At 48.0% G+C, this 21,089-nt stretch overlaps 1 protein-coding gene across 1 annotated transcript; it reads left to right on the forward strand.

The window, feature by feature from the left end:
- Positions 1 to 19,103: 19,103 nt before the first annotated feature.
- On the forward strand, positions 19,104 to 20,840 carry FZD7 (frizzled class receptor 7). The gene has a single exon (XM_009983416.2). The coding sequence runs from the start codon at positions 19,104 to 19,106 to the stop codon at positions 20,838 to 20,840; it is 1,737 nt and encodes a 578-aa protein (XP_009981718.2).
- The last annotated feature ends 249 nt before the right edge of the window (positions 20,841 to 21,089 follow it).

Genomic DNA, 21,089 nt, shown 5'->3' on the forward strand with positions numbered 1-21,089 from the left:
TGCACCAGAGACAGAACTGTTCTTCTAGAAGGCTGAGAACTTTTTTCCAACTATTACTACATATATGGGATAATGAAGACATCCTGGAAAATTCACATAGCTTCACGTATCAACAGCATTTAATACAAAATACTGCAAATATTTCTTCAGCTAATATGTAGCTTTTCATCATACACTCACTATTTCGTGTGTTTATACAGTTCAAGCATGGATGTTCACATCACGTGAACACAGCTGATGCCCACACTGGGAATTTTCTTTCCTCTTTTGCATATAGGATTGTTCCACATGCTAAAAGCTGAATTCCACTGAAGATGACCTATATGTACTGCATTATTATTCAGTAGCTTCCCTAGCACACTGCTCTTAGAAGGCTGGGACACTGCATACTATATGCAGAGGTATGTTCAGTTTTTGTATTATAGATTTCAACAGGTTAATTTCAGTGACAGAGGGCAACAGAATAGCACCCAAGTAGGAGTCCTGTTAAAAGCATGTTGCTTGAAGGATTAAAAAACAAAAAAAATCCTCCTTTTTCTTTCAGTTTCAGGGAGCTAGGGACACGATCCTATTAAGCTACAAACAGTTACTTAATTTACATGAGACTGTGTCTTGATACTAAAGAGCCTCCCTTTCTGTGGTGCAGAAAAGCTGTATGCCCAGCTGGTTTCAACAAGCACAGCCAAGGCTTTGCATGTAGCCAGATCACTCAGACCAGCAAGACTATGTGAAAGTGGACTTCTGGAGACCATAATGCAATTTTTACACCAGGGGCTGCCCTCCTCAAAAAGTGTAGTTAAGGCTGGTAAATTCTTAATACCAATTTCATACAAAGATGAGAGAGGATTTCAGATCTTGCCTTGCTCCAATTCCACATGCTTCTATGAGAGTGGCGATCTGGCTAAGGACTTTGATTTTCTGATTGGATGGCAATCTCCAGCAAACTGCTCTTCCATGTTTTCCTGCCCACAGCTACCTCCACCCTACTTACAGAGAGGAAAATAAGGAGAAAAAAAAGGCCCTATTTCCACTGCCTTAACACAATCACTAAGCAGCAGGTTCATGACCCAAGAATAGCCATCTGCCAGGGAAGGAATAAAGGGTGAGTGAACGAGGCAGGTACAGAACAAGGCCAGCCAGAACTCCACCAGCAAGAAATGTTTACACCTGAACAGAGCTGCGCAGGCAGAGGAAGCGAGATAGGGGAAGGCAGAATCCTTTTCCAGCCTGGTCATTAACTAACCTAAGTCTTGAAATATGACTTTCACCTGTCTTTGAGAGACTAAGGTGCTGCGTGCCGCTGCGCTGCCCGCAGCCATCACCAGTGCTGTGCTGGGGGGAGCCAGGGCACCCCAGCTCTGGGCAGCAGCCACAAAGCCAGGCCCTCCCCTTCTGGATGGCAGCCCCATAGCTGTTCATCCAAGTCACTGTGTTTATTCAAAGCCCCAGCTGCAATCTGTATTTCTAATGTGGGAGAGTAGCAACTTCCACAGCCATTTAAAACAGGAAATTCTTCTTTGGCATGTTTCCTGGTAGTTTTTTTTAATTTGGGTGGATTTGTAATGTCGCCACTTATCTGAGGGGATATGAACTGCTAGCAGGTCATTCCAGCCCTGGGAAGGTATTTACCCCTCCTAGTTAGCAGCTAGGGTTTTGTGGAGCCTGTAGTAATGCCCTGTCTCCAGGCAGCCAAGTCGGTGTGCAGGGCTACAGGCTGCCTACAGAGGGACAGTGAACTGGAAACGTTCACTGCTTTTCATTTTGTTCCATTTGTAATTTCAGCAGCCAATCCGTAGCACAATCAAGTCTCCTTAAGCGCCTTCTGACTGAGTGGCCATGAACCTACCCTGGAGCCCAGGACAGGCAGCAGCTTTTTTTGAGTTGTTGTTTTGTTTTGTTTTAAACACCCTTCCCATTTGGAGAAGTTCGAGAGCAGGATGGTTGGTGGCCTGATCCAATCGCCCGCCTACTTGGGACAGGCCATATTCAGTAAGAGATTTCAGATAGTCCCAGACATCATGAAGGTGGAATGAGCGCAAATAAATGAAACTGCTACACACAGATTTGCCACTAAGCAAACACAGGGACTTAAGAGGAGATTATAAACTGGGAAATAAGAGAATGTAGAGTGGAAAAAGCACTTCAAACGTTGATCCTGCAGAGAACTTTACACTAATTACTTTTGAGAACGCTGAGAATGAAAGGCTGCATCAATATGCTAACATTACTCACAGCAAAGTGTGGTTTTAGACTGCCACACCATTCATCTTCTCCCTGATCTCTCTGCATCTTGCAGACATCCAGCAGACAGATTACAGCAAGGCTAACATGTCTGGGTTTAATTGGACATGCCCTCTTCTGCCCACAGAACTTGTCTGGAAGGAAGGGAGAATCTGAGGACTGTCTTTACCTTTATGTGGGATTTCTGGGAGTCCAATGGCCCAGGTGGAAGTACTATGCAGTAGCAACCCCAGGTTACTCAATGTCCAGAAACCTCCGACATTTCCACATCTGCACAGATCAGCTGCAGAGAGTCTGCAAGTGAGTTCAACACTTCTCAGAAGCATCAGAGGGGCTCCTCGTGCATGTTGAAATGAGCTGTCAAGTCAGGGCAGAGTAAATTCAACATTTCCCAAAGCACTGCATTTGTGGTGTACATGCAGACCATCTCTGCAATGCACAGACTGCCTTCTGGCATCACCTTGTTATGCTTGCTCTTGACAATATCTTTGCCAGGGTTCTGCAGAAAGCAGCATAGCAGCTCTGGACTAGAAAAGGAGCCCAAGGAAAAAGATCTGATATGAACCTTGACCACCATTTCTGCTGTAATAAGGAATAAATTTCTGAACTTGCCTCCTAACAGCTACGATGCTAATGTACACAGACCCAGAAGTGCTAGGAGCTCCAATCTAGACATCCCACGCTGGCACCATGCAAGTCAGCTGTTGTTATGAAGGCTGTAAAAAATATCCTTCTGCGAATCTGTTTGGGAGGGGTAAGGGATGTTCAGCTGCTGAATGTGAATAGAAAGAAAAGGTTAATAAACTTTACTCCCATTAGAAAGTAAAACAAGCAGAATCTGATTTTTGGTGGACATCAGGGTGAAAAGGAAGATACAACTAAACCTTTCTAGCCTCTTTCTTGCTTCTGAAATAATTAAAAAAAAAACCAACCTATTTAGAGAGAGAAGAAACTGAAATACTTTTAATCATCACCAGCAGGTCTTTAACCTCACAGGAAACAGAAAAGGAAGGACAGATTGTAAAATATCCAGACAGACTAAAGGTCATTCTTTCCCTTGGGATGAAACATTGCATCTCGCCTTAAGGACAAATATGCATCTACTATATACATGCTGTCACCCAGAACATCCACATCTCTTCACTGTCACTCGATAGTGGCATACCAAGTTTACATTAGAAAATAGAGACAGGCATGGCAGCAGTGAGCAAGCAACATGATAGACAAAGAAAAAACCCACAACACTTTCCCACAGTGACAGAAGGATTGACTGAAGCCAGATATATTTAGTGGCTGCGCAGTTAAAATTATGTACATCAAAAGGTTATTCTTGTGGAGCCAGAGTTGGGAGGTAGGAATTTGGTCTGATGAAGCAGCCCAGAGCAGAATGTGCTTCCTAGAGCTCACCAGCTCTTCCCAGTCTCAGATTTTAGGCAGCTCACAAAGGCTGCAGGACACACAACAGTAGCACAGAGCTAACCAGGCTGGGTGAGATGGTAACCCCTGAGGGCCGCCCCTGCTACAGCTTTTTACCAGGGTAAAACACCTTGGCTGAAGGACAGCTGAACACTTTCTTGCCTGAACATTCCTTCACACAGATACTTTCCCTGGGCTGTTGCAGTCAGTTGCTTCATCTTCCAGCATCTAGCCTAAGCCCTGCCAGGGGACATTGGATAACAGTATAGCTGCAGAGCTACCACTGCTGATAATTCACACAAGATGGGACCTTTTCCCTCTTCAAAGTCTGAGCCCAGCAAGGGCTGGGGGCACTCAGCACCATGTGCTTGTTCCCTCCAAGGGCTCCAGTGCAGAAGGAACCACTTCACTGACCACTCTACACAGGGCTGTTGGGATCTGCTTGCCCTTCCCAGGCCATTGTGTCATTCAGGCAACCATAAGAGCTCCTAGTTTTCAGAGCTAGGAACACAGAAGGGGGGGATTTTCATTTGGAGTGGAGATAGGCCTTCCAGCAATGCACCACGGCTGCTAATGAAGAGGCAGAGGAGGAGCTGTGGGCAGAATGGAGGAGGGTGAATAAATGGATGGTTCTTGCTGCAGTGCTTCAGGACCTGCTGCTTACTCTTACGTGCTGGTACTCTTCTTAAGCAGCAGGAAAACATAAATACTCTGTAAAGCTTCTCTTAAATGGGACATTATCAACAAACTTACTCTTTGGTAACAACATTTAAAGGCAAACAATAAGAAATGATGATTTGGAACCATTAAATGATCAAAACCAGTCAAGGGTGCTGTGCTCCCTGTTGCGGGGCTAACTTTCATACCTTCCACACCAAGTCCTGCGTAGAGGTGTGAGGGTAAGTGGGCAGAAGCTGGTCACACCACACTTACACACGGAGGAAAGACAAAACTCTGGGTTCCCAAGCCTGCCTAAAAAATACTTGAAATCCTTGACCCTTGCCTTAGCTTAACCACCTGACATACGAACACTTCAAGCGATAAATTGTCAGTAATGCCCTTTTCCTTGCCCAAGGCTGGAATCTGCGTGGTCTTTACGGCTGCCGAGGACAAAGTGCCAGGACTCACCTGCACGCTCCAAGAGAAGGGAACCACCTAGGAGAGACGCTGACAAAGCTAACTTGAGCATTTGAGCACAGGGACAGATACCTTGTCAGGGTGTGAATACCCCGTACAGAGATGGTGCTCTCTCTGCCAGTGCGTCCCCCACTGCGCAGCTGCAGTCCTTTCCACAAAAGGCGTCCACCATCTGGGCAGCTGTGTCGGGCAGTTTGGAGACAGCTGTTCAGGTAAGCCCTAACATCTGGGGAGAATGGCAAAACCCATTCGACACCTCACTGTCACAGAGCAGAGAGGGCAGCTCCCTCCTCCTGCAGTTCCTCTGCTGCAGGGTTTACAGCTTAGGAAGGTTCCTTTTTTACTGTCTGAGAGCACCAAACCGCTCATTGAGCGCTTTTGGGGAGGTAGAATCTGTGTACGGGCCAGGAGAGGAGGCGAGGGGATGGAGGCAGAGGGGCAGTCCTTCTAGCAGGTGGCTCAGCGCACCCTGCCCGGGAGCCACAGCCTCACCTGGGGGCTGTGGGGACACCAGTGCCGTTGGCAGCCAGCCTCTGCTGCTTTTGGAGGCTGGTGCTGTTGTCTCAGAAGAGGCCTTTGCCAAGGACTGGCACCGAAGTTGTTAACTCTCTCTTAGGGAAAAGCAAGCTGAGGATTTCACGTCTTGAGGAGGCCTGGCTTTCAGCAGCCCCACCGCAGAGAGCGGGGGACACAAATCCCTTCAGAGAGAGCCCCAGTTGTGGCAGTGCTGAACAGCTTGAGCTGCAGAGGAGCCAGAAGAATCTCTCACCTCTCCACACCCTGTAAATCCTTTGCTAATTGCTTTATTGCCGTTATTTGTGAAGATAAAGGAAAAGGATTAATTAACTAAGAGGGAAGAGCACGCATATCCCTAGATGGGCTTAATTAATAGATATGGGGGGGGAGAAAAATCAATTAACAAATTCCTTTGCCTTCCTGATCAGTCTGGAAACAGAGCTGTGGCACTTTGGGGGGGAGGATTGTGAATGGTAAAAACGAGTCTGCTTCCCCAGCCAGCTGAGCTGCAAATAATTCATTCAGCAGTTTGCGCCACTTAATGTGGTGGTATAAAAGCTGTGTTTTGCAGATATTTTGCAATTCTATGACAACAGACAGAAACACAACAATGTTAGTGAGGTGATGCTTCTGGGCACCAACTCTCTCTAATTTTGATGCTTCACTCTTAGTGGAGAGCTACTTGATTACAAAAAATAATATAGCTCTAAAAATAATTATTACATGGACACTGGTGTCCCCTGACATTGTAAGTCAGCACATGATTTTCTGCAATGTGTGACAAGGAACAAAAGAAGCAAAATGGACAAGAATACCAGGTATTGCCTGTATTCATATCATTCCTCTGTCTTCTTGAACCTTTATACAAATCCGGAGCTAGACCCAGACACAGGAATCTACCCAAGATTCTTTTCGTGAGGCATATTAGTTGAAGGAAATGAATGGTCCCCTGGGATAAGACCTCAGAGGAAAGGAAGTGTTTGATGAATGAGGTTAGAAAGGTCTCAGTGTAGCTGTGTCATGCCTCAGTGAGGGCTCCTCCAGACAAGAATGATAGTGGTTTCCATTGCCTACACAAACAAGGGGGGATATTCAGCATCTGTGTTGCAATGTATAAAACAAACAAACAAACAACAACCACCAAAAACTCAATTCACCCGATTTCTACAGTTTCATCTGAAGCAATTGGAGTAAACCAGATGTAATATATTCAATTGTTTAAGCTCTACAAATCATTAGTTTTTGTTAAAAACACAGATGGAGGAAGAGTTGTAGTTATCAACTGGGAATTACACTGTTTGAATCTGATGTCTTGGGCAGTCCTCTTAGGTTTCACTGTCGCTGTCTCCCAGGGATGAAATTAGTGAATAAAGGAGAAAAAGGGAGCACAGGCACTGAAACAGAGAGAAGAAACTGCAGAAGAGGGACAGAGCAGACTAATAAATAAAACAAGAGCCTGAAGGGAAGAGCTGCTTTGTCAGAATATAAATATTTCCCTTCCCCTTTTATCTTTAATGTGGTGCGAGGAGCTTATTAAGGGGAAGTGCAGCTCTGTCCCTGGAGTCCATCCACAGAACCATGTAGGGAGCTCAGTCCGACACAACCAGTGCAGTCACTCACACATAAAGTCTTCTCTGCTGGAAACAAATGCAATGCACCAAGTAATAAAAGAGAAAGCAGGAACCCACAGTGGTCATTACAACTCTCATCTTGCTGGCCCTGGTGCTGCTTTACACCTCGGGGTGGCAGTGCTGCCAGGGGCCCCGGCCCCAGAGCTCTGCTCCCCTCGGGTCTCAGCTGCAGCCTGGGCTGAACAAATCCTGTCCTGCCGGTGCTGCAATGGCTCTTTTGCAGGGAGAACCAATGTGGCAGTTTATAACAAAGCCGAATTTTGGGTTTGGGCGAATAAAAAGAGGGACCGTGTGAAAGTGTGTGTAAAGAGGGACGTGCTGGCCTGTAAAGACACCACCCTGTGCAGTGAGGGCTGAGGAAGGCACCTTTCCTTTGAATCCCGGCTGGGCACAGCTGTCCCCCATGCCCAGGCTAAGCCTTGCCTTCCTCTGGCACAGCGCTGAGTCCTGGGTGCAGGGAGCACCGTGAAGCATGGAGTAAAATATTGTGCTAACGGCTCCTCTCTCTTGGAGATCTGGTTTCTGATAACGACTTGGTTCCCTTCTCAGTGCTGGCACCAGCACCTCTTTGCCAGCCCTTCAAGATGTTTGACCATATGGCTGCACAAAGCCGCACCATCCGTCAAAGCCTCCAAGTCAGGAAGGGGGACAGTTTCAAATTGCTGCCAGCGGATCCTTTCCCACTCTTTCTCTTGCCTGAGCTGTCACAGATACAGGTGTCAACCTGGCTCCTTTACCGCCTGCCTCTTTTCATCTACCCTTAAAAAAATTTTAAAGGGAAAAAAAAAATAAAGGAGAGAGCAAAAAAGAAGAGCTTTGCATTTCCTCTACTCAGGCCTTAAATTGGAAAAATGAAGGGAATTCATTGTTGGTGCTTGCTGATCCCTCCACCCCTACTGTTGCACAACTGTGGCCCTTTGAGCATGACAAAATGAGCTCCCCAGGCTCGATTATGCAAGCCACTGATGCCTCCTCCAGTCAAGGGGGTGCCTGGGCTGGCAGCTATACAATTTGGGTTTACCCAGCTTTTGGTTTTGCTTCCGTTTATAGAGATAAACGCTTGGCATTTTGCATTAAAAATGGACCTGATTTTTCTTTTAACTGTATGCTTGTGAATAGGAAGAGACTGTCACTGATAGTATTTTTTCAAGTATTTTTCAGAAAAAAAAGTTGGGATGATTTACATTTTGCTTTTTCCCCTGTGAAGCTCCCATCCCAATTGTCTCTCTTTTTTTTTGTAAATCATGTTTGAAAAAGAGATGACTTCATATACTACCAGTAAATCAAATTTTCCAGGAAAAGTTTTCAACAAACAATTCTTTTCAAAAGTAATTTTGATACAAATGTAGTGAAAAAAATATTTACCTTCAAATCAATACTTTTAAAGATGGACAAAAGCAATAACAAACAAAGTTTTATATCGCCCCCATGCCAGTTCTGGGATTTTTTTAGCTGGCCCTGTTAGAAAACAGGCCCTCAAACTCTAGGGAATTCCTCTAGCAAAATACCGCTTGTGCTGGTTCTTGCCTGCCTGGCTTCAACTCCTCTCCGCCGCCTGGCTTCAGTTGCAGCCTGCAAGCAGCTTCCCTGGGGTGTATCAACACCTCTGAAGACACTCAGAAGCAACCCGGGTCTCCTCCCAGCCCACAGCCCTGGTGGTGGGCACCCAGAATCTGAGAGCATCTTAAAGGGAGAGTCAACTTCACTTTTTAAAAAAGCCAAAAACCCAAACAGCTTTAAGATATGGTTTTGAAGAAAACCTAATTTTTAGATTGTTGATGTTTTAAGCATAGCTGCCTTAGAAACATTTGGAAAACAGAGCCATTCTCTGGAAAACCATTGAGCAAATTTGGAAGCTGGTGAGTAGCTATTACTCAGCTGCTCAGGTTGCTTCAGAGAGCCCAAACTCACCATATCTCCATAATATCTAGGGACCAACACCTAGACTTTACTCACAAAGAGCTGACCCTTGTGGTCAAGGAGAGCGTTGAGTCACAGGCATAAATGAAAATCAGATGGCTGCAGCAGCTCCAACTCCTTTGCCTTGCCCTGCCGCTCTCCTGCAAGCGGCTGCCCCTCACACAGGGATCTCTGGGCCAGAAGTAACGTGGTTCCAGGAATCACCTCAGTTTGCAGCCCAGAGGAGGGAAGTAAGCCAGTGCCAAATTTGAACTGCTCTAATACAGCGAGCCACCAGTTGTGGCAGGCCTAGAATGGCCTTGAGCTGAGCGCAGATGTCCTTGCCCTGGAGGCAGCAATCCCTGGTGCAGGGCAGGGGGACCAGCTGGGGAGAGTCACCACTTCAGCTGTCCCACTTCCCACAGGGTGTTTCATGAGTCAACACCCTTCTCTACCACAATGAAAATTTGCATGAATAAAATCTCACTAGACAGAAAATACCTTTACTGTTACGTCTAGGAAAGCACCAAGGATCACACTGCACTTGGATAACAGCAATGATAATATCAACACAGCATTTCAGAGGCCTGTTGCATCCCTAACTAGGAGCCACTGGCACGATGTTGGCTTCACCCAGAGATGGGGCTCTCATTCAAACTCAGGTAAAAACAATTTAAAGCACCTCACAAATGCCCACTGATCACTGAGCTTAACAAAATGCTATCCATGTCCTTGCACAGTTTCCAGGATTAGTGCTCCTCGACCATGGCCAATGCACCATGCGGGGCAACTTCTAAGATGCTACTGGAGGACTTGCGTGCTTTGCCCAGAAAGTCATTGTTTTAATATTAGATCTTGTTTTTCTACTTCATCCCCCACCATTCGCAACAGCCTGTATGAACATAAGCCAGTAGGATTTTGGCAGACACCAGCATTAACGTCTCTGCTTCTGCAATTGCACTTTAATAGTTATCAGCAGCTGGAATTTCAGTTTTCACACCCCAGGCAAAACCCTGCACCCACAGCACCACGGGGCTGGGAGGCAGGGCCAAACGGAGGAATGCCACCTATTGCGTTCCCAGCATCACTTCCTACACCGCAGGTCCCGCCATGACGCTCGCTCCTTGCCACACCGGCGAGACCAGCCCCTGCCCAACTTGCACAACTCCCCTGAGCGAGGTCGGAAACAGCACTGCGGGGCAGGCGCCCGCCGCGGCCTCGCCGAGCCCAGCACATGCCTGCTCGTGCACATCAGAAAGGATGCAGTCACTGGCCAAGGTTTATGATTTCCTACAAAATCGGAGGTTTTTTTCTAGGAGTAACTTCTGCTCCAGGTGAAACCCTCAAACCTGTTTGTAAGCAATCTTGAGTAGCACAAGCTTTGAACACTTGAGAGTCCTACAGTATTTATGTTTTCAGAGATATTTTGTAGCTTTGTAATCTTAAAACACTGTTGGTTTTTAAAATGGCTAGTGGATACTCCATTACATTGTAGTTTGGATCCCTGCCTCTTGAAAAATGCGACATAAAAATGAGCAAGTTCATCATTAAAACCATGGCTTTACTGCACACGTGTAGCAGCTGACCAAAATATGGCTTTATGGCCAGCTATCAGGTCAATAAGCTATAATCATCTCACCCCAACAACACGGTTCAACAAAAGCGCCACAGCAAACCACGTCCAGTTGCACTTCTGTGAGCAAAGCAAATGAGAAACAGAGAGTTAAAATTTGAGCTTGGGTGCTGTATGTCTCCCCTTGAGGTGCTGAGAGTTTTCAGTTATCTCTAAACTCAAAGGGATGATCTGTGGAAGCAACCAGAGCAAGACCTGCTATTTTTAGAAGTCAGGAGAGGAACAACCTACCACATCAAGCACGCAAGAATCTGGCAGCAAATAAGGATTTGAGAGCCCTTGAGTACCTTCCCCAGACTGAGCCTGTGGATTACAAAAGATCGTAATGGTGTCTTAAAGTCATGGACATTTCCTCAGCGTTTTAAATAACTAAAAAAAAAAGTTAAATAAATCAATATGCAAAGATTGAGGGAAAAAAACAAACAAATATACACAGATGCAAAAAAAGAAGTTGCATCTCCATTGTTCTGGAGTCTAGCAGAGAAAAGAAATTGTAGCCATGGTCCAGGCAGAGTCTGCAAATGCTGTGCAGTATTAGACTGAACTCAGAGCAGAATTACAGACGTTACTTTGAATTTCCCAGCTTTGGTAGGTGCAAACCAGACACATGAGGTTATTTCTTTTTAGCCTGTATGAGAAAATGTTACATGCAGCTGAAATCTATTTCAGACAGCAGTGTTTCTTTAGCAGAATGGGATTTCTCTGATGCTTTACTTTTCTCCATATGCTTCTAATTATTGCTCAATTCAAACAGCTATTTCTGCATTGACTTGCAGGAATCTCAGAAGGCACCTTCTACGTAGGCAAGAAGCATAGCCCATAAATAATTTCAAAAAGTATTAAAGAGGGGAAGCTTCATAGCTTTTCATTCCAATCTGACTATGTGGTATTTAAATAAACCTCTGTGGCTTTCCAGTAACATAGTAGGAACTCCCAGGTGGCAGGGCTGGGGGAAGAGAGGGAGGAGAGCACTAAACATACTAATGAACATGTAATTAAGAAAATGGGCCCTCATTCCCTTCAGAGACTCCATGAGGAGGGAGCTTATTTGAAGTGCTGCTTTCTGGTTCCCCTCCCTCCATGGAGGGAAATCAGCTTAATATCTCCAGCTCCATTCGGAGTACCATGGGTCCCAGCTCCAAGAGAATCCAGTCAAAGCAGGCTGACACCGAGGTAGAAATCATAGTTTAGAAATGACTGGTTCAAAAAAGGCAAAAGAGAGCGTGTGATGCGGGTCCACAAACCTCAGGGCACCAGTTTCTCAGGAGAGCTGTCTGTAGGCATTGGCATGAGCCCTCTGCCCTTTTTCCATAACAGCACTGCTTCATTGAAATGCGCTTTGGGTCTCCGCTGCCTGGGGGCTCTCGTGAAAAGGGAAATTCTCCATACAGCAGCATCACCCACCTCCAGGGCTTACAGGGATGCAGCAGGCCCACACAGCAAACCTTCATGTGACCTCGAAGCAGGGAGCCACCTCGGCAAGTGGGTCTCCAGGGCATGACTGAGACCAAAGGAAGAAAAAGAGTTTAATTGTAATTGTAGAGGACAAGGGTTAATTTGTGCAAGCCCATCGGGAAGAGGGAAAACAAAAGTAATTAAAATGTTTGTTTCTCTTTCCAATTCAATTTTAGAAGTGGAGTTGGTTAAGGAAATTTCACCCTAAACATAGGATGGTAGCAGTGATTGGTAATTTAAGCATTCACGAGAGGAGGAGACAGGATTTTGTAAACAGAGGCTTAGGAATTCCTTAGCCTCTTCAGACATCTGGCAAATTCTGTATTGAATAACAGCTCTTCTTCCCTTGTTTTCTAAGCTTCGGAAACAACATATTTCTGGAGGCTGCTCTCTTCTTTAGTGAGTCTTAATCAAGCAAAGATAAACCATTTGTTTCAACATCAGGCAGTGGCTTCCTGCCAATACAATTTTTAGATGGCAGAACTATGTCCCATGAGAGATGGCAATAGTCCTATTATTCAAGGCATTTAAAATTAGACTAATTACACCACGAGCATATATAATAGCAGGGGCTAAACAATATAATAGGTCTTTTCCATCTCTTATTTTGGGCTAAATCCAGTTCTTCTTCCTACATGAACACAGTTTCAAGCTTTAATGAGTATCCGGTTCCATTTCCATTGAAGCGAGTGAAACCTTACTCATTAACTCAAATCGGACAAGTGCAAGCCTTCGGTCTGTGCGTTAAAGAGGATTTAAGATACAATCTCAAATAGATGAGTCTACAGAAAGACAAACTTAAAACAAGGTTGGGCATAAATGACGAAAGGCATAGCACAATGCATTTGACAATCGTATCCCTCACAATCAAAAGGTATAAACAAGAGTGTGATTGGAGCAACCAGTCACTAAGTTCACATCAACTCTGGTCCTGGAAGCAAAACATAATTCAGAGTTCACAAATATTGAAGCACCATCTGCAACGAGATGGGATACTTATGCACAAACTTGAGAAACTTGGCTGGTTTTCATTACGTCGTTACGTGCCTCAATCAGCCTTATGCTGCTAGAGCCGCATGCAGAAATGCTCCCGGATAAGAGACCGAACTCACCTTAGTGGCAGCTACGCAGATGGCACAGCTACACAGAACTGGCGGGCTGAAGGTAGGAGAACTAGTTTTCTGTAGCTTTTCTGCAGACAGCTGAGCTTTGTAATTGTGCATGTCCTTCAGGAAGGACACAGAAATCAGGTGTTTGCACTTGCCTTTGGCCTTAGAAACTCAAGGAGGATCTACAGAAGGGGAAATCACTCAGAAGGAACAAAATCACTGGGTTTTGGAGGAAAAAGGATGTCTGACAGAAAGCCCAGACTAGGTCAAGGATCTATGGTGTGGAAGAGAGGGCTGGAGGAATATAGTTCCAGGAAGGGGAGCTTGAATCACAAAAAGACTCTAGCTAAATTCCTGAAAAGCATTCCACAGATGTGAGAGCAAGCAGGGAAGGGTATACTTATTTTTGTTTGGATCTGTAATACTTTTAGGGTTATAAAGCAAGGAGTCACTCCACTAGAGACCTTTTGCAGACCTGTGAGTCATTTTCATAGGTACTGGGAGAAGCTCAGAATAAGCTGGAGCACCCATGAGGCTGGGACTCCAGCAGCATCCAAGAGAAGGTAGCCAGCCCAGGGAGCCTGGGGCAGCTCCATCTCAAGTGGTTCTGCTCCAGGTGCTGCCCAGGCTGGTATGTTACATATCCCAGTGTATATGGAATCAGCCAAAACCAGCTACAGCGGACTGGGAAGCTTCCGAGCACTGTGCCATGACAGAAGCACCTTTTAAGATCTAAATGACCAGAAAGTAAGTTTGCATGTGCCTATGCTACACCCACATTCTCGGAGCAGAATCTTCCCCACTGATGGAAGGAGGACAGCAGACACGAATGTCATCTTTTCCCACCATCTCTGGAGGCTTCCCCTCTTCCTACCTACGGCAATATTACTGCACTCAGACAGAATGATGACAGTGCCTGGCTGATAACACTGCTGTCAGAAGAGAATTTGTCTTGTTAAGAAAGCACCTAGCTTAATAAAGTGAAATAAGGAGGGATTGCCTGCATTTTATAGCTAAGGGCTTCTGCAACCCTAAAATTACGAGAAAGCAGATTAAATTCACTTTAAAAAAACAGGGAATTCAAAGTGTCATGCAAGGGTTAAAATGTAACTGATGTCGTCACTGAACTGCTGAGTGGGGATGAGCAGATCAACTTCAGGTTTTCTTATTCAGGGAGATTAAAGCAATCATCGGTCTGATAGCCCATCTTTGTGAATGTTTCTTAATGTTTCCTCCAATTTGATCGTAAATGTGAAAGGCAGTTCTGCTTCCCTGTATCCTTTGGGATACTACTTCATAAGCTAATAATTATCTTACAAATCCGTGATGCAACCGGCTTTTACCTCTCTCACTGTGGGAAACCACATCCCCTCCAGCAGTATCCCCTTCCTTTTGTCACCTGTGCCCTCCTCATATGCTCTTTTCAATCAGTTTCTTGTGTCTTCAGTCTAATTTCAAATTAAGGCTCCGTGGTGGGGGTAGGGGCTTGACTTCCTCACTCCCTGTGAAATCCCAGGCTCTCCTGCCTCGTTCCAGAAAGACTATATTTCTTTGGTGAGTTCAGACAAGATGCAATTTAGAGTAATCTATCAGACTGATAGAAATGCAAGCAGTACTGTGAACTTATTTTATTTCTAATTATGCAAATCATTATGTAAAATAGGCAAATGCATCATTTCCCCCCAGGCTCCCGGCGTTTCCCCACTAAGCCTTAGGGAGTGCAAATTTTGGTGTTCTTAGCTCAATAGCCTGCCTGATCATGTAAGACTGTATGTAAGTGTGCCTCAAAAAGCTGAGGTTAAAAGCGTCATAGAAGTTATTTACTAAATGTAACTGGGACAAGACTCACAATTCAGGCGGCTGCATGGGGGGCGTTGGCAGTGTGGGTTAGCAGGACAGCTGGAGAGGCCCAGCAAGCTTCTGGAAGCGGGTGGAAAGAGAAGGAGGAAACGATGGCCTTTGTTCTTCTGAGGGCAAGGAGGACTGGAAGCCTTGCAAAGGGTAATCCGAAAATTTTCACCCTCGGGCACCCAAAATAAGTGGTGGGGTGGGGAGGGGGTGTTTTGGTTTGATTTTCCTCCCTCCATGGGAAGTGGTTTCTATCAGATGGGATAGGAAACAAGGAAAATTATATTTGCACCGTTTAAGGAGGCATTAGAACAGCAGGGAAAGACATCGTGTAGGGATGCTGCTCCTCTGACTTAGCTTGGAAATTGAACTAGATTTTTAAATGTGTAAAAAGACAGACAATTGTTTGCTCCTAACAATTCCTCTCTATGCACAGTAGTCTAGTCAGACAGCTCTGGAGTTGGTACCAGCACCTGAGACTGTAAATTTGTTCTGGTACCTCAAACTTGCCAGGACTTTGCTTGGGAGGTTTATCGCTGACAGACGATGTGGCATATTCAGAACAGCAGCACTTAGGAAAATTTAGGGAAAACCTTTTGAACTGCTACGTGGTTGGGTTGCAATAGCCAATTTCTCAGACATGGCAAAGTCTTGCGCAACACATCTGTTCTGGGTGGCTGATAACCTGGCTAACGGTGGCTGCCTGTGCTTACGTGCTGATGAGAATCCCTCCTGTTGTGAAGAAATTTAAGTAATTTTGCAGACTAACGCTCGTGAATTTAGATTGATGTAAAAACAGGAGACGAGCACAAGTTTGCTGCCTTTTGGAAATGGCTGAAGCTACTTACAGAGGTTCTGGATGCTTTGGAGTAACCTTTGTTCCAGAATCCTGGATTGTGCTGCTGCTTTACTTTTTCTTTCTTTTTTTTTTTTTTTTTTTTTTTAATTGTCCTCTGAAAGCTATCAGGATTTCCTAGACTGACTTAGTAGCCTGGGTTTTTCTTAGGCCACAATTTGCCATTTTGAGACTGCCATTCTCTCTTTCAGTGATTGTGTTCCATATCCCAGTGGGTCTAAATAGGAAAAAAACCTTAGAATTTGGTAACACGCCCCAGAGACTTTCTTCCTACATCTTAGCAAATCCTGTTGCATATTCCTGCCCTCTGCAATGGCCTAGCAGCATCGTTCCACATGGTAAGTTTACTCTCTTCTTATCCTCCTAAGAAAAAATATAGGATATAGCTTCTCTTCCTTTTTCCTTTCTGCCGACCCTTCTGCTTCTTTTTTTTTTCTTTTGCTTCTCTCTGATTCTATGTTATGTTCAACAGAAGTGTAATGGAGTCATGCAGCTTTTATAGCACATACCAGAGCTCCCAGTCATCTTTTCATTCGTAACATGTTTTGGAAGAATGACTCTAACAAATGGGACCGGTAGAAAACAGGGGGAACCACTGATGCCATCTGCTCTGTCTTGTAAATAAATACCCAGTTAAAGTCTTGCCACTTAATTTGACATTCCTTACTCTGAATAATTTCTGTCACTGTCTCCCTACTACTGAAAGATAGTTTCTTGCAATACTATTTTACTAGCTCCGAACTTGTCTTTTTACATACAGAAATCGGAAGGAGCAATGCATGGGGTAGAAAGTTTGCAGTTGCTTTATTTTCTCTGCATTGCCATTGCCTGCCAGTGAAACATCTCCTTGCATCCAAAGTTTTTCATAGTGAATATCACAAAATGCATTGCAGATGAAGTCAGCCATATAAACCAAAGTGAAAAATGAAAGTCTCTAAGGTGATTATTACAGACAGGTGAGTCCACGGCTCATGGAGTATTACAGAAAGATGGGATGGAAAAAAAGAAAAAAATAAATAACTGGAAAGAATAATCTTTTTGGAGACTATAACAGCCAAAGAACAAACAACAGAGTAGACAAGTTCATGTAAGTTTGTACTACGGGAGGTTATTTAGTGAAAAGTATCACAAAAACCTGCTTAGTCACTAGGTATAAGAAATTCAGAAAACAAGCCTTAACAAACTGAAAAACTGAAGTTCCTCTAACGCACTCTCAAACAGTTACAACTGAGAAGGAAGAAAAGACATTTCTTTTCCAGAAGCAACTGTTGCAGCCATGAGTAGCTAGTCCCATTTGTGCCTATTTTGGAGAGCACCGTATTATATTTAAAAACATGTCCACTTTTAGAGGAGTATGTTTATTTTAGTAAGCCTGTTTAAAACTGTCAGCTTCTCTTAAATGTAACAAAAGCTGAAGCTCCATGATCTTGCTGGTATGAGGACACATTGTTCATGAGCAGGCGGGGATATGGGAAACACTTGTCCGACGATTGCTGTAGGAGTTCCCTGAGCCAAACCCTGCTCTCTTGAACTGCCCTGGAGAACGGTACAGATTGGAGTATTTGCTTAGTTACTAATAGGGGCACAATCCTGAGTAAAGTAAAAGTAAGAATTTGAATAATACAGTTTGGAGGATCTCTCTCCTCAAAGGAAGGGATGGGGTGGGTTGAATAAAACTTGGCCCCAGCCTGTAGGCCAGTGTGAAGGAAAAGCAGGCTTTGTGGCAGGGCTTTTGTCGAGCACACCCTTTCTGTGCTGCCTGGGACGTTCTCTGCCTGCGCATTCCAGAGGCTGGATGGTTCAGCAACCCATGTTTTGGCGGTGCACCTCAAAACACAGCTACGCTACAAACCCCACACTTCTGTCCTTAGCAAACATACGCTGGTCTGGTTCTAGATCTGCTCAGCATCACCTGTAACATCCCTCTCCCGACCTATGCCATTTTCGCTCCTGGAGGCAGGCTGGGCGCTTCCACAGAGGAAGCGCTGCTTTTTTACAGCCTTTTCGAGTCTCTTAAGGGGTTGTAGCAGTGCAGAGGGAGATTTAAAATTTCTCCTCTTTGCTGAGGTAGTGCTGGACGCTTCAAAAAAAGCTGCCTTCCCCCAGCTACAGCTTAAATCTGCATGAATAAAGCGTTTATTCTGCCAGGAAAAAGCAACGGTCATGCTGCGATAACAAATCAAACCCCCAGCGCTGAGGGAGGTGATGGCGCGCAGACACGAACATCCCGACAACGCAATCAGCTCATTCCGCAAATGTATCCGGGCGCTGCTTCCCGTCCCCCCTCCCGCTTTCCTTTTTAATTCTTTTTTAATAACTCCGGGCGCAGGCAGCTGTTTGCAGTTTCAAAGCCTGCTCAGAAAGCAGCCAGTTAATTTTCGTGCGCTCGGGCCACCCTGAGCGAGCTGGCTGGGCCGCCCCTCCCCTCCCGGCTCTAAGCGCCAGCGCAGCGGGGCGGGGGGCCCCGGGGCGGCTCTGCCCCGCCCCGCCCCGCCCCACCCCGCCGAGATGGGAAAAAGTTGTTCGCAACTTTTCCCCCTCCCCTCCCCCACCTCGAGGCAGGCCCCGCCCCCGCTCCCGCCCCGCCCCCTGCGCGGCGCGGGGATTGGCGGGCGGGCGCGGCGAGGTCCCGCCCCCTGCGCGGCGCGGCGCGGGGATTGGCGGGCGGGCGTGGCGAGGTCCCGCCTCCTGCGCGGTTTGTGAATGGGGCCGGCGGCGGGGGCGGGGCCCCGCCGCGCGCTCGCGCGTATATGTGTCTTTTTTTGTACCGGCGCGGCGGCGGGTTCGGAGCTGCGGTGCGGGCGGAGCGGAGCGCAGCTGCCTCGGACGCACAGCCCGCAGCGGCGCCCGTCGGGAGCGGAGCTCAGCCGAGCCGCAGGAAGGATCGCGCAGTAATTGGATTTTAAAAGTTATTTAAGCCCCGGAGTAAAATACACGGCTCAGCCGGGCGCGGTAATAATCCGTTTAGCCGTAACCTAAATCCCCGGCGCCGGGGCCCGCGCAGCCGGGCAGGGAGCAGCATCTCCGCCTCGCCGCCGCCGCGGGACCCTGCGCGGAGCTGGCCAGAGCCGCCGTCGAGCTTCGCGAGCGCGTCTCTTGCCTCGCCGCCGCCTTCTCCGGTGGGAGCAGCTCCGGAAACTTTCGCCAGGGAGAGCGCTGCCGCCGCCGTGCCGCGCGCGCCGGAGCTCAGGAAGAAAGTCACGGGGGAGCCGCGCTCCCCGCCGCCGCGGAGCCGCCGCCGCCCTCCTGCCCCGAGGAAGGGGCCCCGCCGCCGCCCTCCGGGCTCTGATGCCCCTGGGGCGCTGCGCCGCCCGCCTCTGAAGGACTCCCCGCGGTTCCCCAGGCCCCCGGCCGGCCCGGCGATGCGGGCCGGAGGAGGAGGAGGCGGCGGTGGCGGCGGGGGAGCGGCCGCTGCCGGCTGCCCCTGGCTGGGCCTGGCCGCGCTGCTGGCCGCTCTGTTGGGGACCCCCGCGGGCGCGGCGGCGCAGCAGTACCACGGCGAGAAGGGCATCTCCGTGCCGGACCACGGCTTCTGCCAGCCCATCTCCATCCCGCTCTGCACGGATATCGCCTACAACCAGACCATCCTGCCCAACCTGCTGGGCCACACCAACCAGGAGGACGCGGGGCTGGAAGTGCACCAGTTCTACCCGCTGGTCAAGGTGCAGTGCTCGGCCGAGCTCAAGTTCTTCCTCTGCTCCATGTACGCGCCGGTGTGCACCGTGCTGGAGCAGGCCATCCCGCCCTGCCGCTCTCTCTGTGAGCGGGCTCGCCAGGGCTGCGAGGCCCTCATGAACAAGTTTGGCTTCCAGTGGCCGGAGCGGCTGCGCTGCGAGAACTTCCCCGTCCATGGCGCGGGCGAGATCTGCGTGGGGCAGAACACATCGGATGCCCCACCGGGGCCCGGTGGTGCGGCAGGCCGGGGGGCCACAGCCCACCCCACGGCTGGCTACCTCCCTGACTTCCTCACCCCACCGCAGCCCCCCTCTGGCTTCTCCTTCTCCTGCCCCCGGCAGCTCAAAGTGCCCCCTTACTTGGGCTACCGGTTCCTGGGGGAGCGGGACTGCGGGGCCCCCTGTGAGCCAGCCCGGCCCAACGGGCTCATGTACTTCAAGGAGGCGGAGGTGCGATTTGCCCGGCTGTGGGTGGGCGTATGGTCTGTGCTCTGCTGCGCCTCCACCCTCTTCACTGTGCTCACCTACCTGGTGGACATGCGTCGTTTCAGCTATCCAGAGCGGCCCATCATCTTCCTCTCGGGCTGCTACTTCATGGTCGCGGTGGCCTATGCAGCAGGCTTCTTGCTGGAGGAACGTGTGGTGTGTCTGGAGCGCTTCTCTGAGGACGGCTACCGCACCGTGGCCCAAGGCACCAAGAAAGAAGGCTGCACCATCCTCTTCATGATCCTCTACTTCTTTGGCATGGCCAGCTCCATCTGGTGGGTCATCCTGTCCCTGACCTGGTTCCTGGCTGCTGGCATGAAGTGGGGCCATGAGGCCATTGAGGCCAACTCCCAGTATTTCCACCTGGCTGCCTGGGCTGTGCCTGCTGTCAAAACCATCACCATCTTGGCCATGGGGCAGGTGGATGGGGACGTACTCAGTGGGGTGTGTTATGTAGGTATCTACAGTGTAGACTCGCTGCGGGGCTTTGTGCTGGCGCCCTTGTTTGTGTACCTCTTCATTGGCACTTCCTTCTTACTTGCTGGCTTCGTGTCCTTGTTTCGCATCCGCACCATCATGAAGCATGACGGCACCAAGACAGAGAAGCTGGAGAAGCTGATGGTGCGCATTGGTGTCTTCAGTGTCCTCTACACAGTGCCCGCCACCATTGTCCTGGCATGTTACTTCTACGAGCAGGCCTTTCGTGGCACCTGGGAGAAGACGTGGCTCCTCCAGACCTGCAAAACCTATGCTGTGCCCTGTCCCAGTCACTTTGCCCCTATGAGTCCGGACTTCACAGTCTTCATGATCAAGTACCTCATGACCATGATTGTTGGGATCACGACTGGCTTCTGGATCTGGTCTGGCAAAACCCTTCAGTCCTGGCGACGCTTTTACCACAGACTCAGCACCGGCAGCAAGGGTGAGACAGCGGTATGAGAGCCCCTCTATCCCCACTGAGCACACACACACGCAGAGGAGAGGGATACTTGGCAGAGGAGGAAGGCAATGGTTCCCTGAAGAGAGAGGGAGAGAGGCTTTTCCAAACTTTTTCTTCTTCCCAGAGGGTTTGAAAAAATACATCTTTGCGTAAAGGATGGACCGTGTCCAGTGGTGCTCATGCTCGGCTAAGTAGAAGAATACAGAAAAAGAAGCCACCGATGGGATGGGAGAGTCCTTCACCTGGAA

Source organism: Tauraco erythrolophus, chromosome 8 (genome assembly GCF_009769465.1).
Source record: "Tauraco erythrolophus isolate bTauEry1 chromosome 8, bTauEry1.pri, whole genome shotgun sequence".
Lineage (NCBI taxonomy): Eukaryota > Metazoa > Chordata > Aves > Musophagiformes > Musophagidae > Tauraco > Tauraco erythrolophus.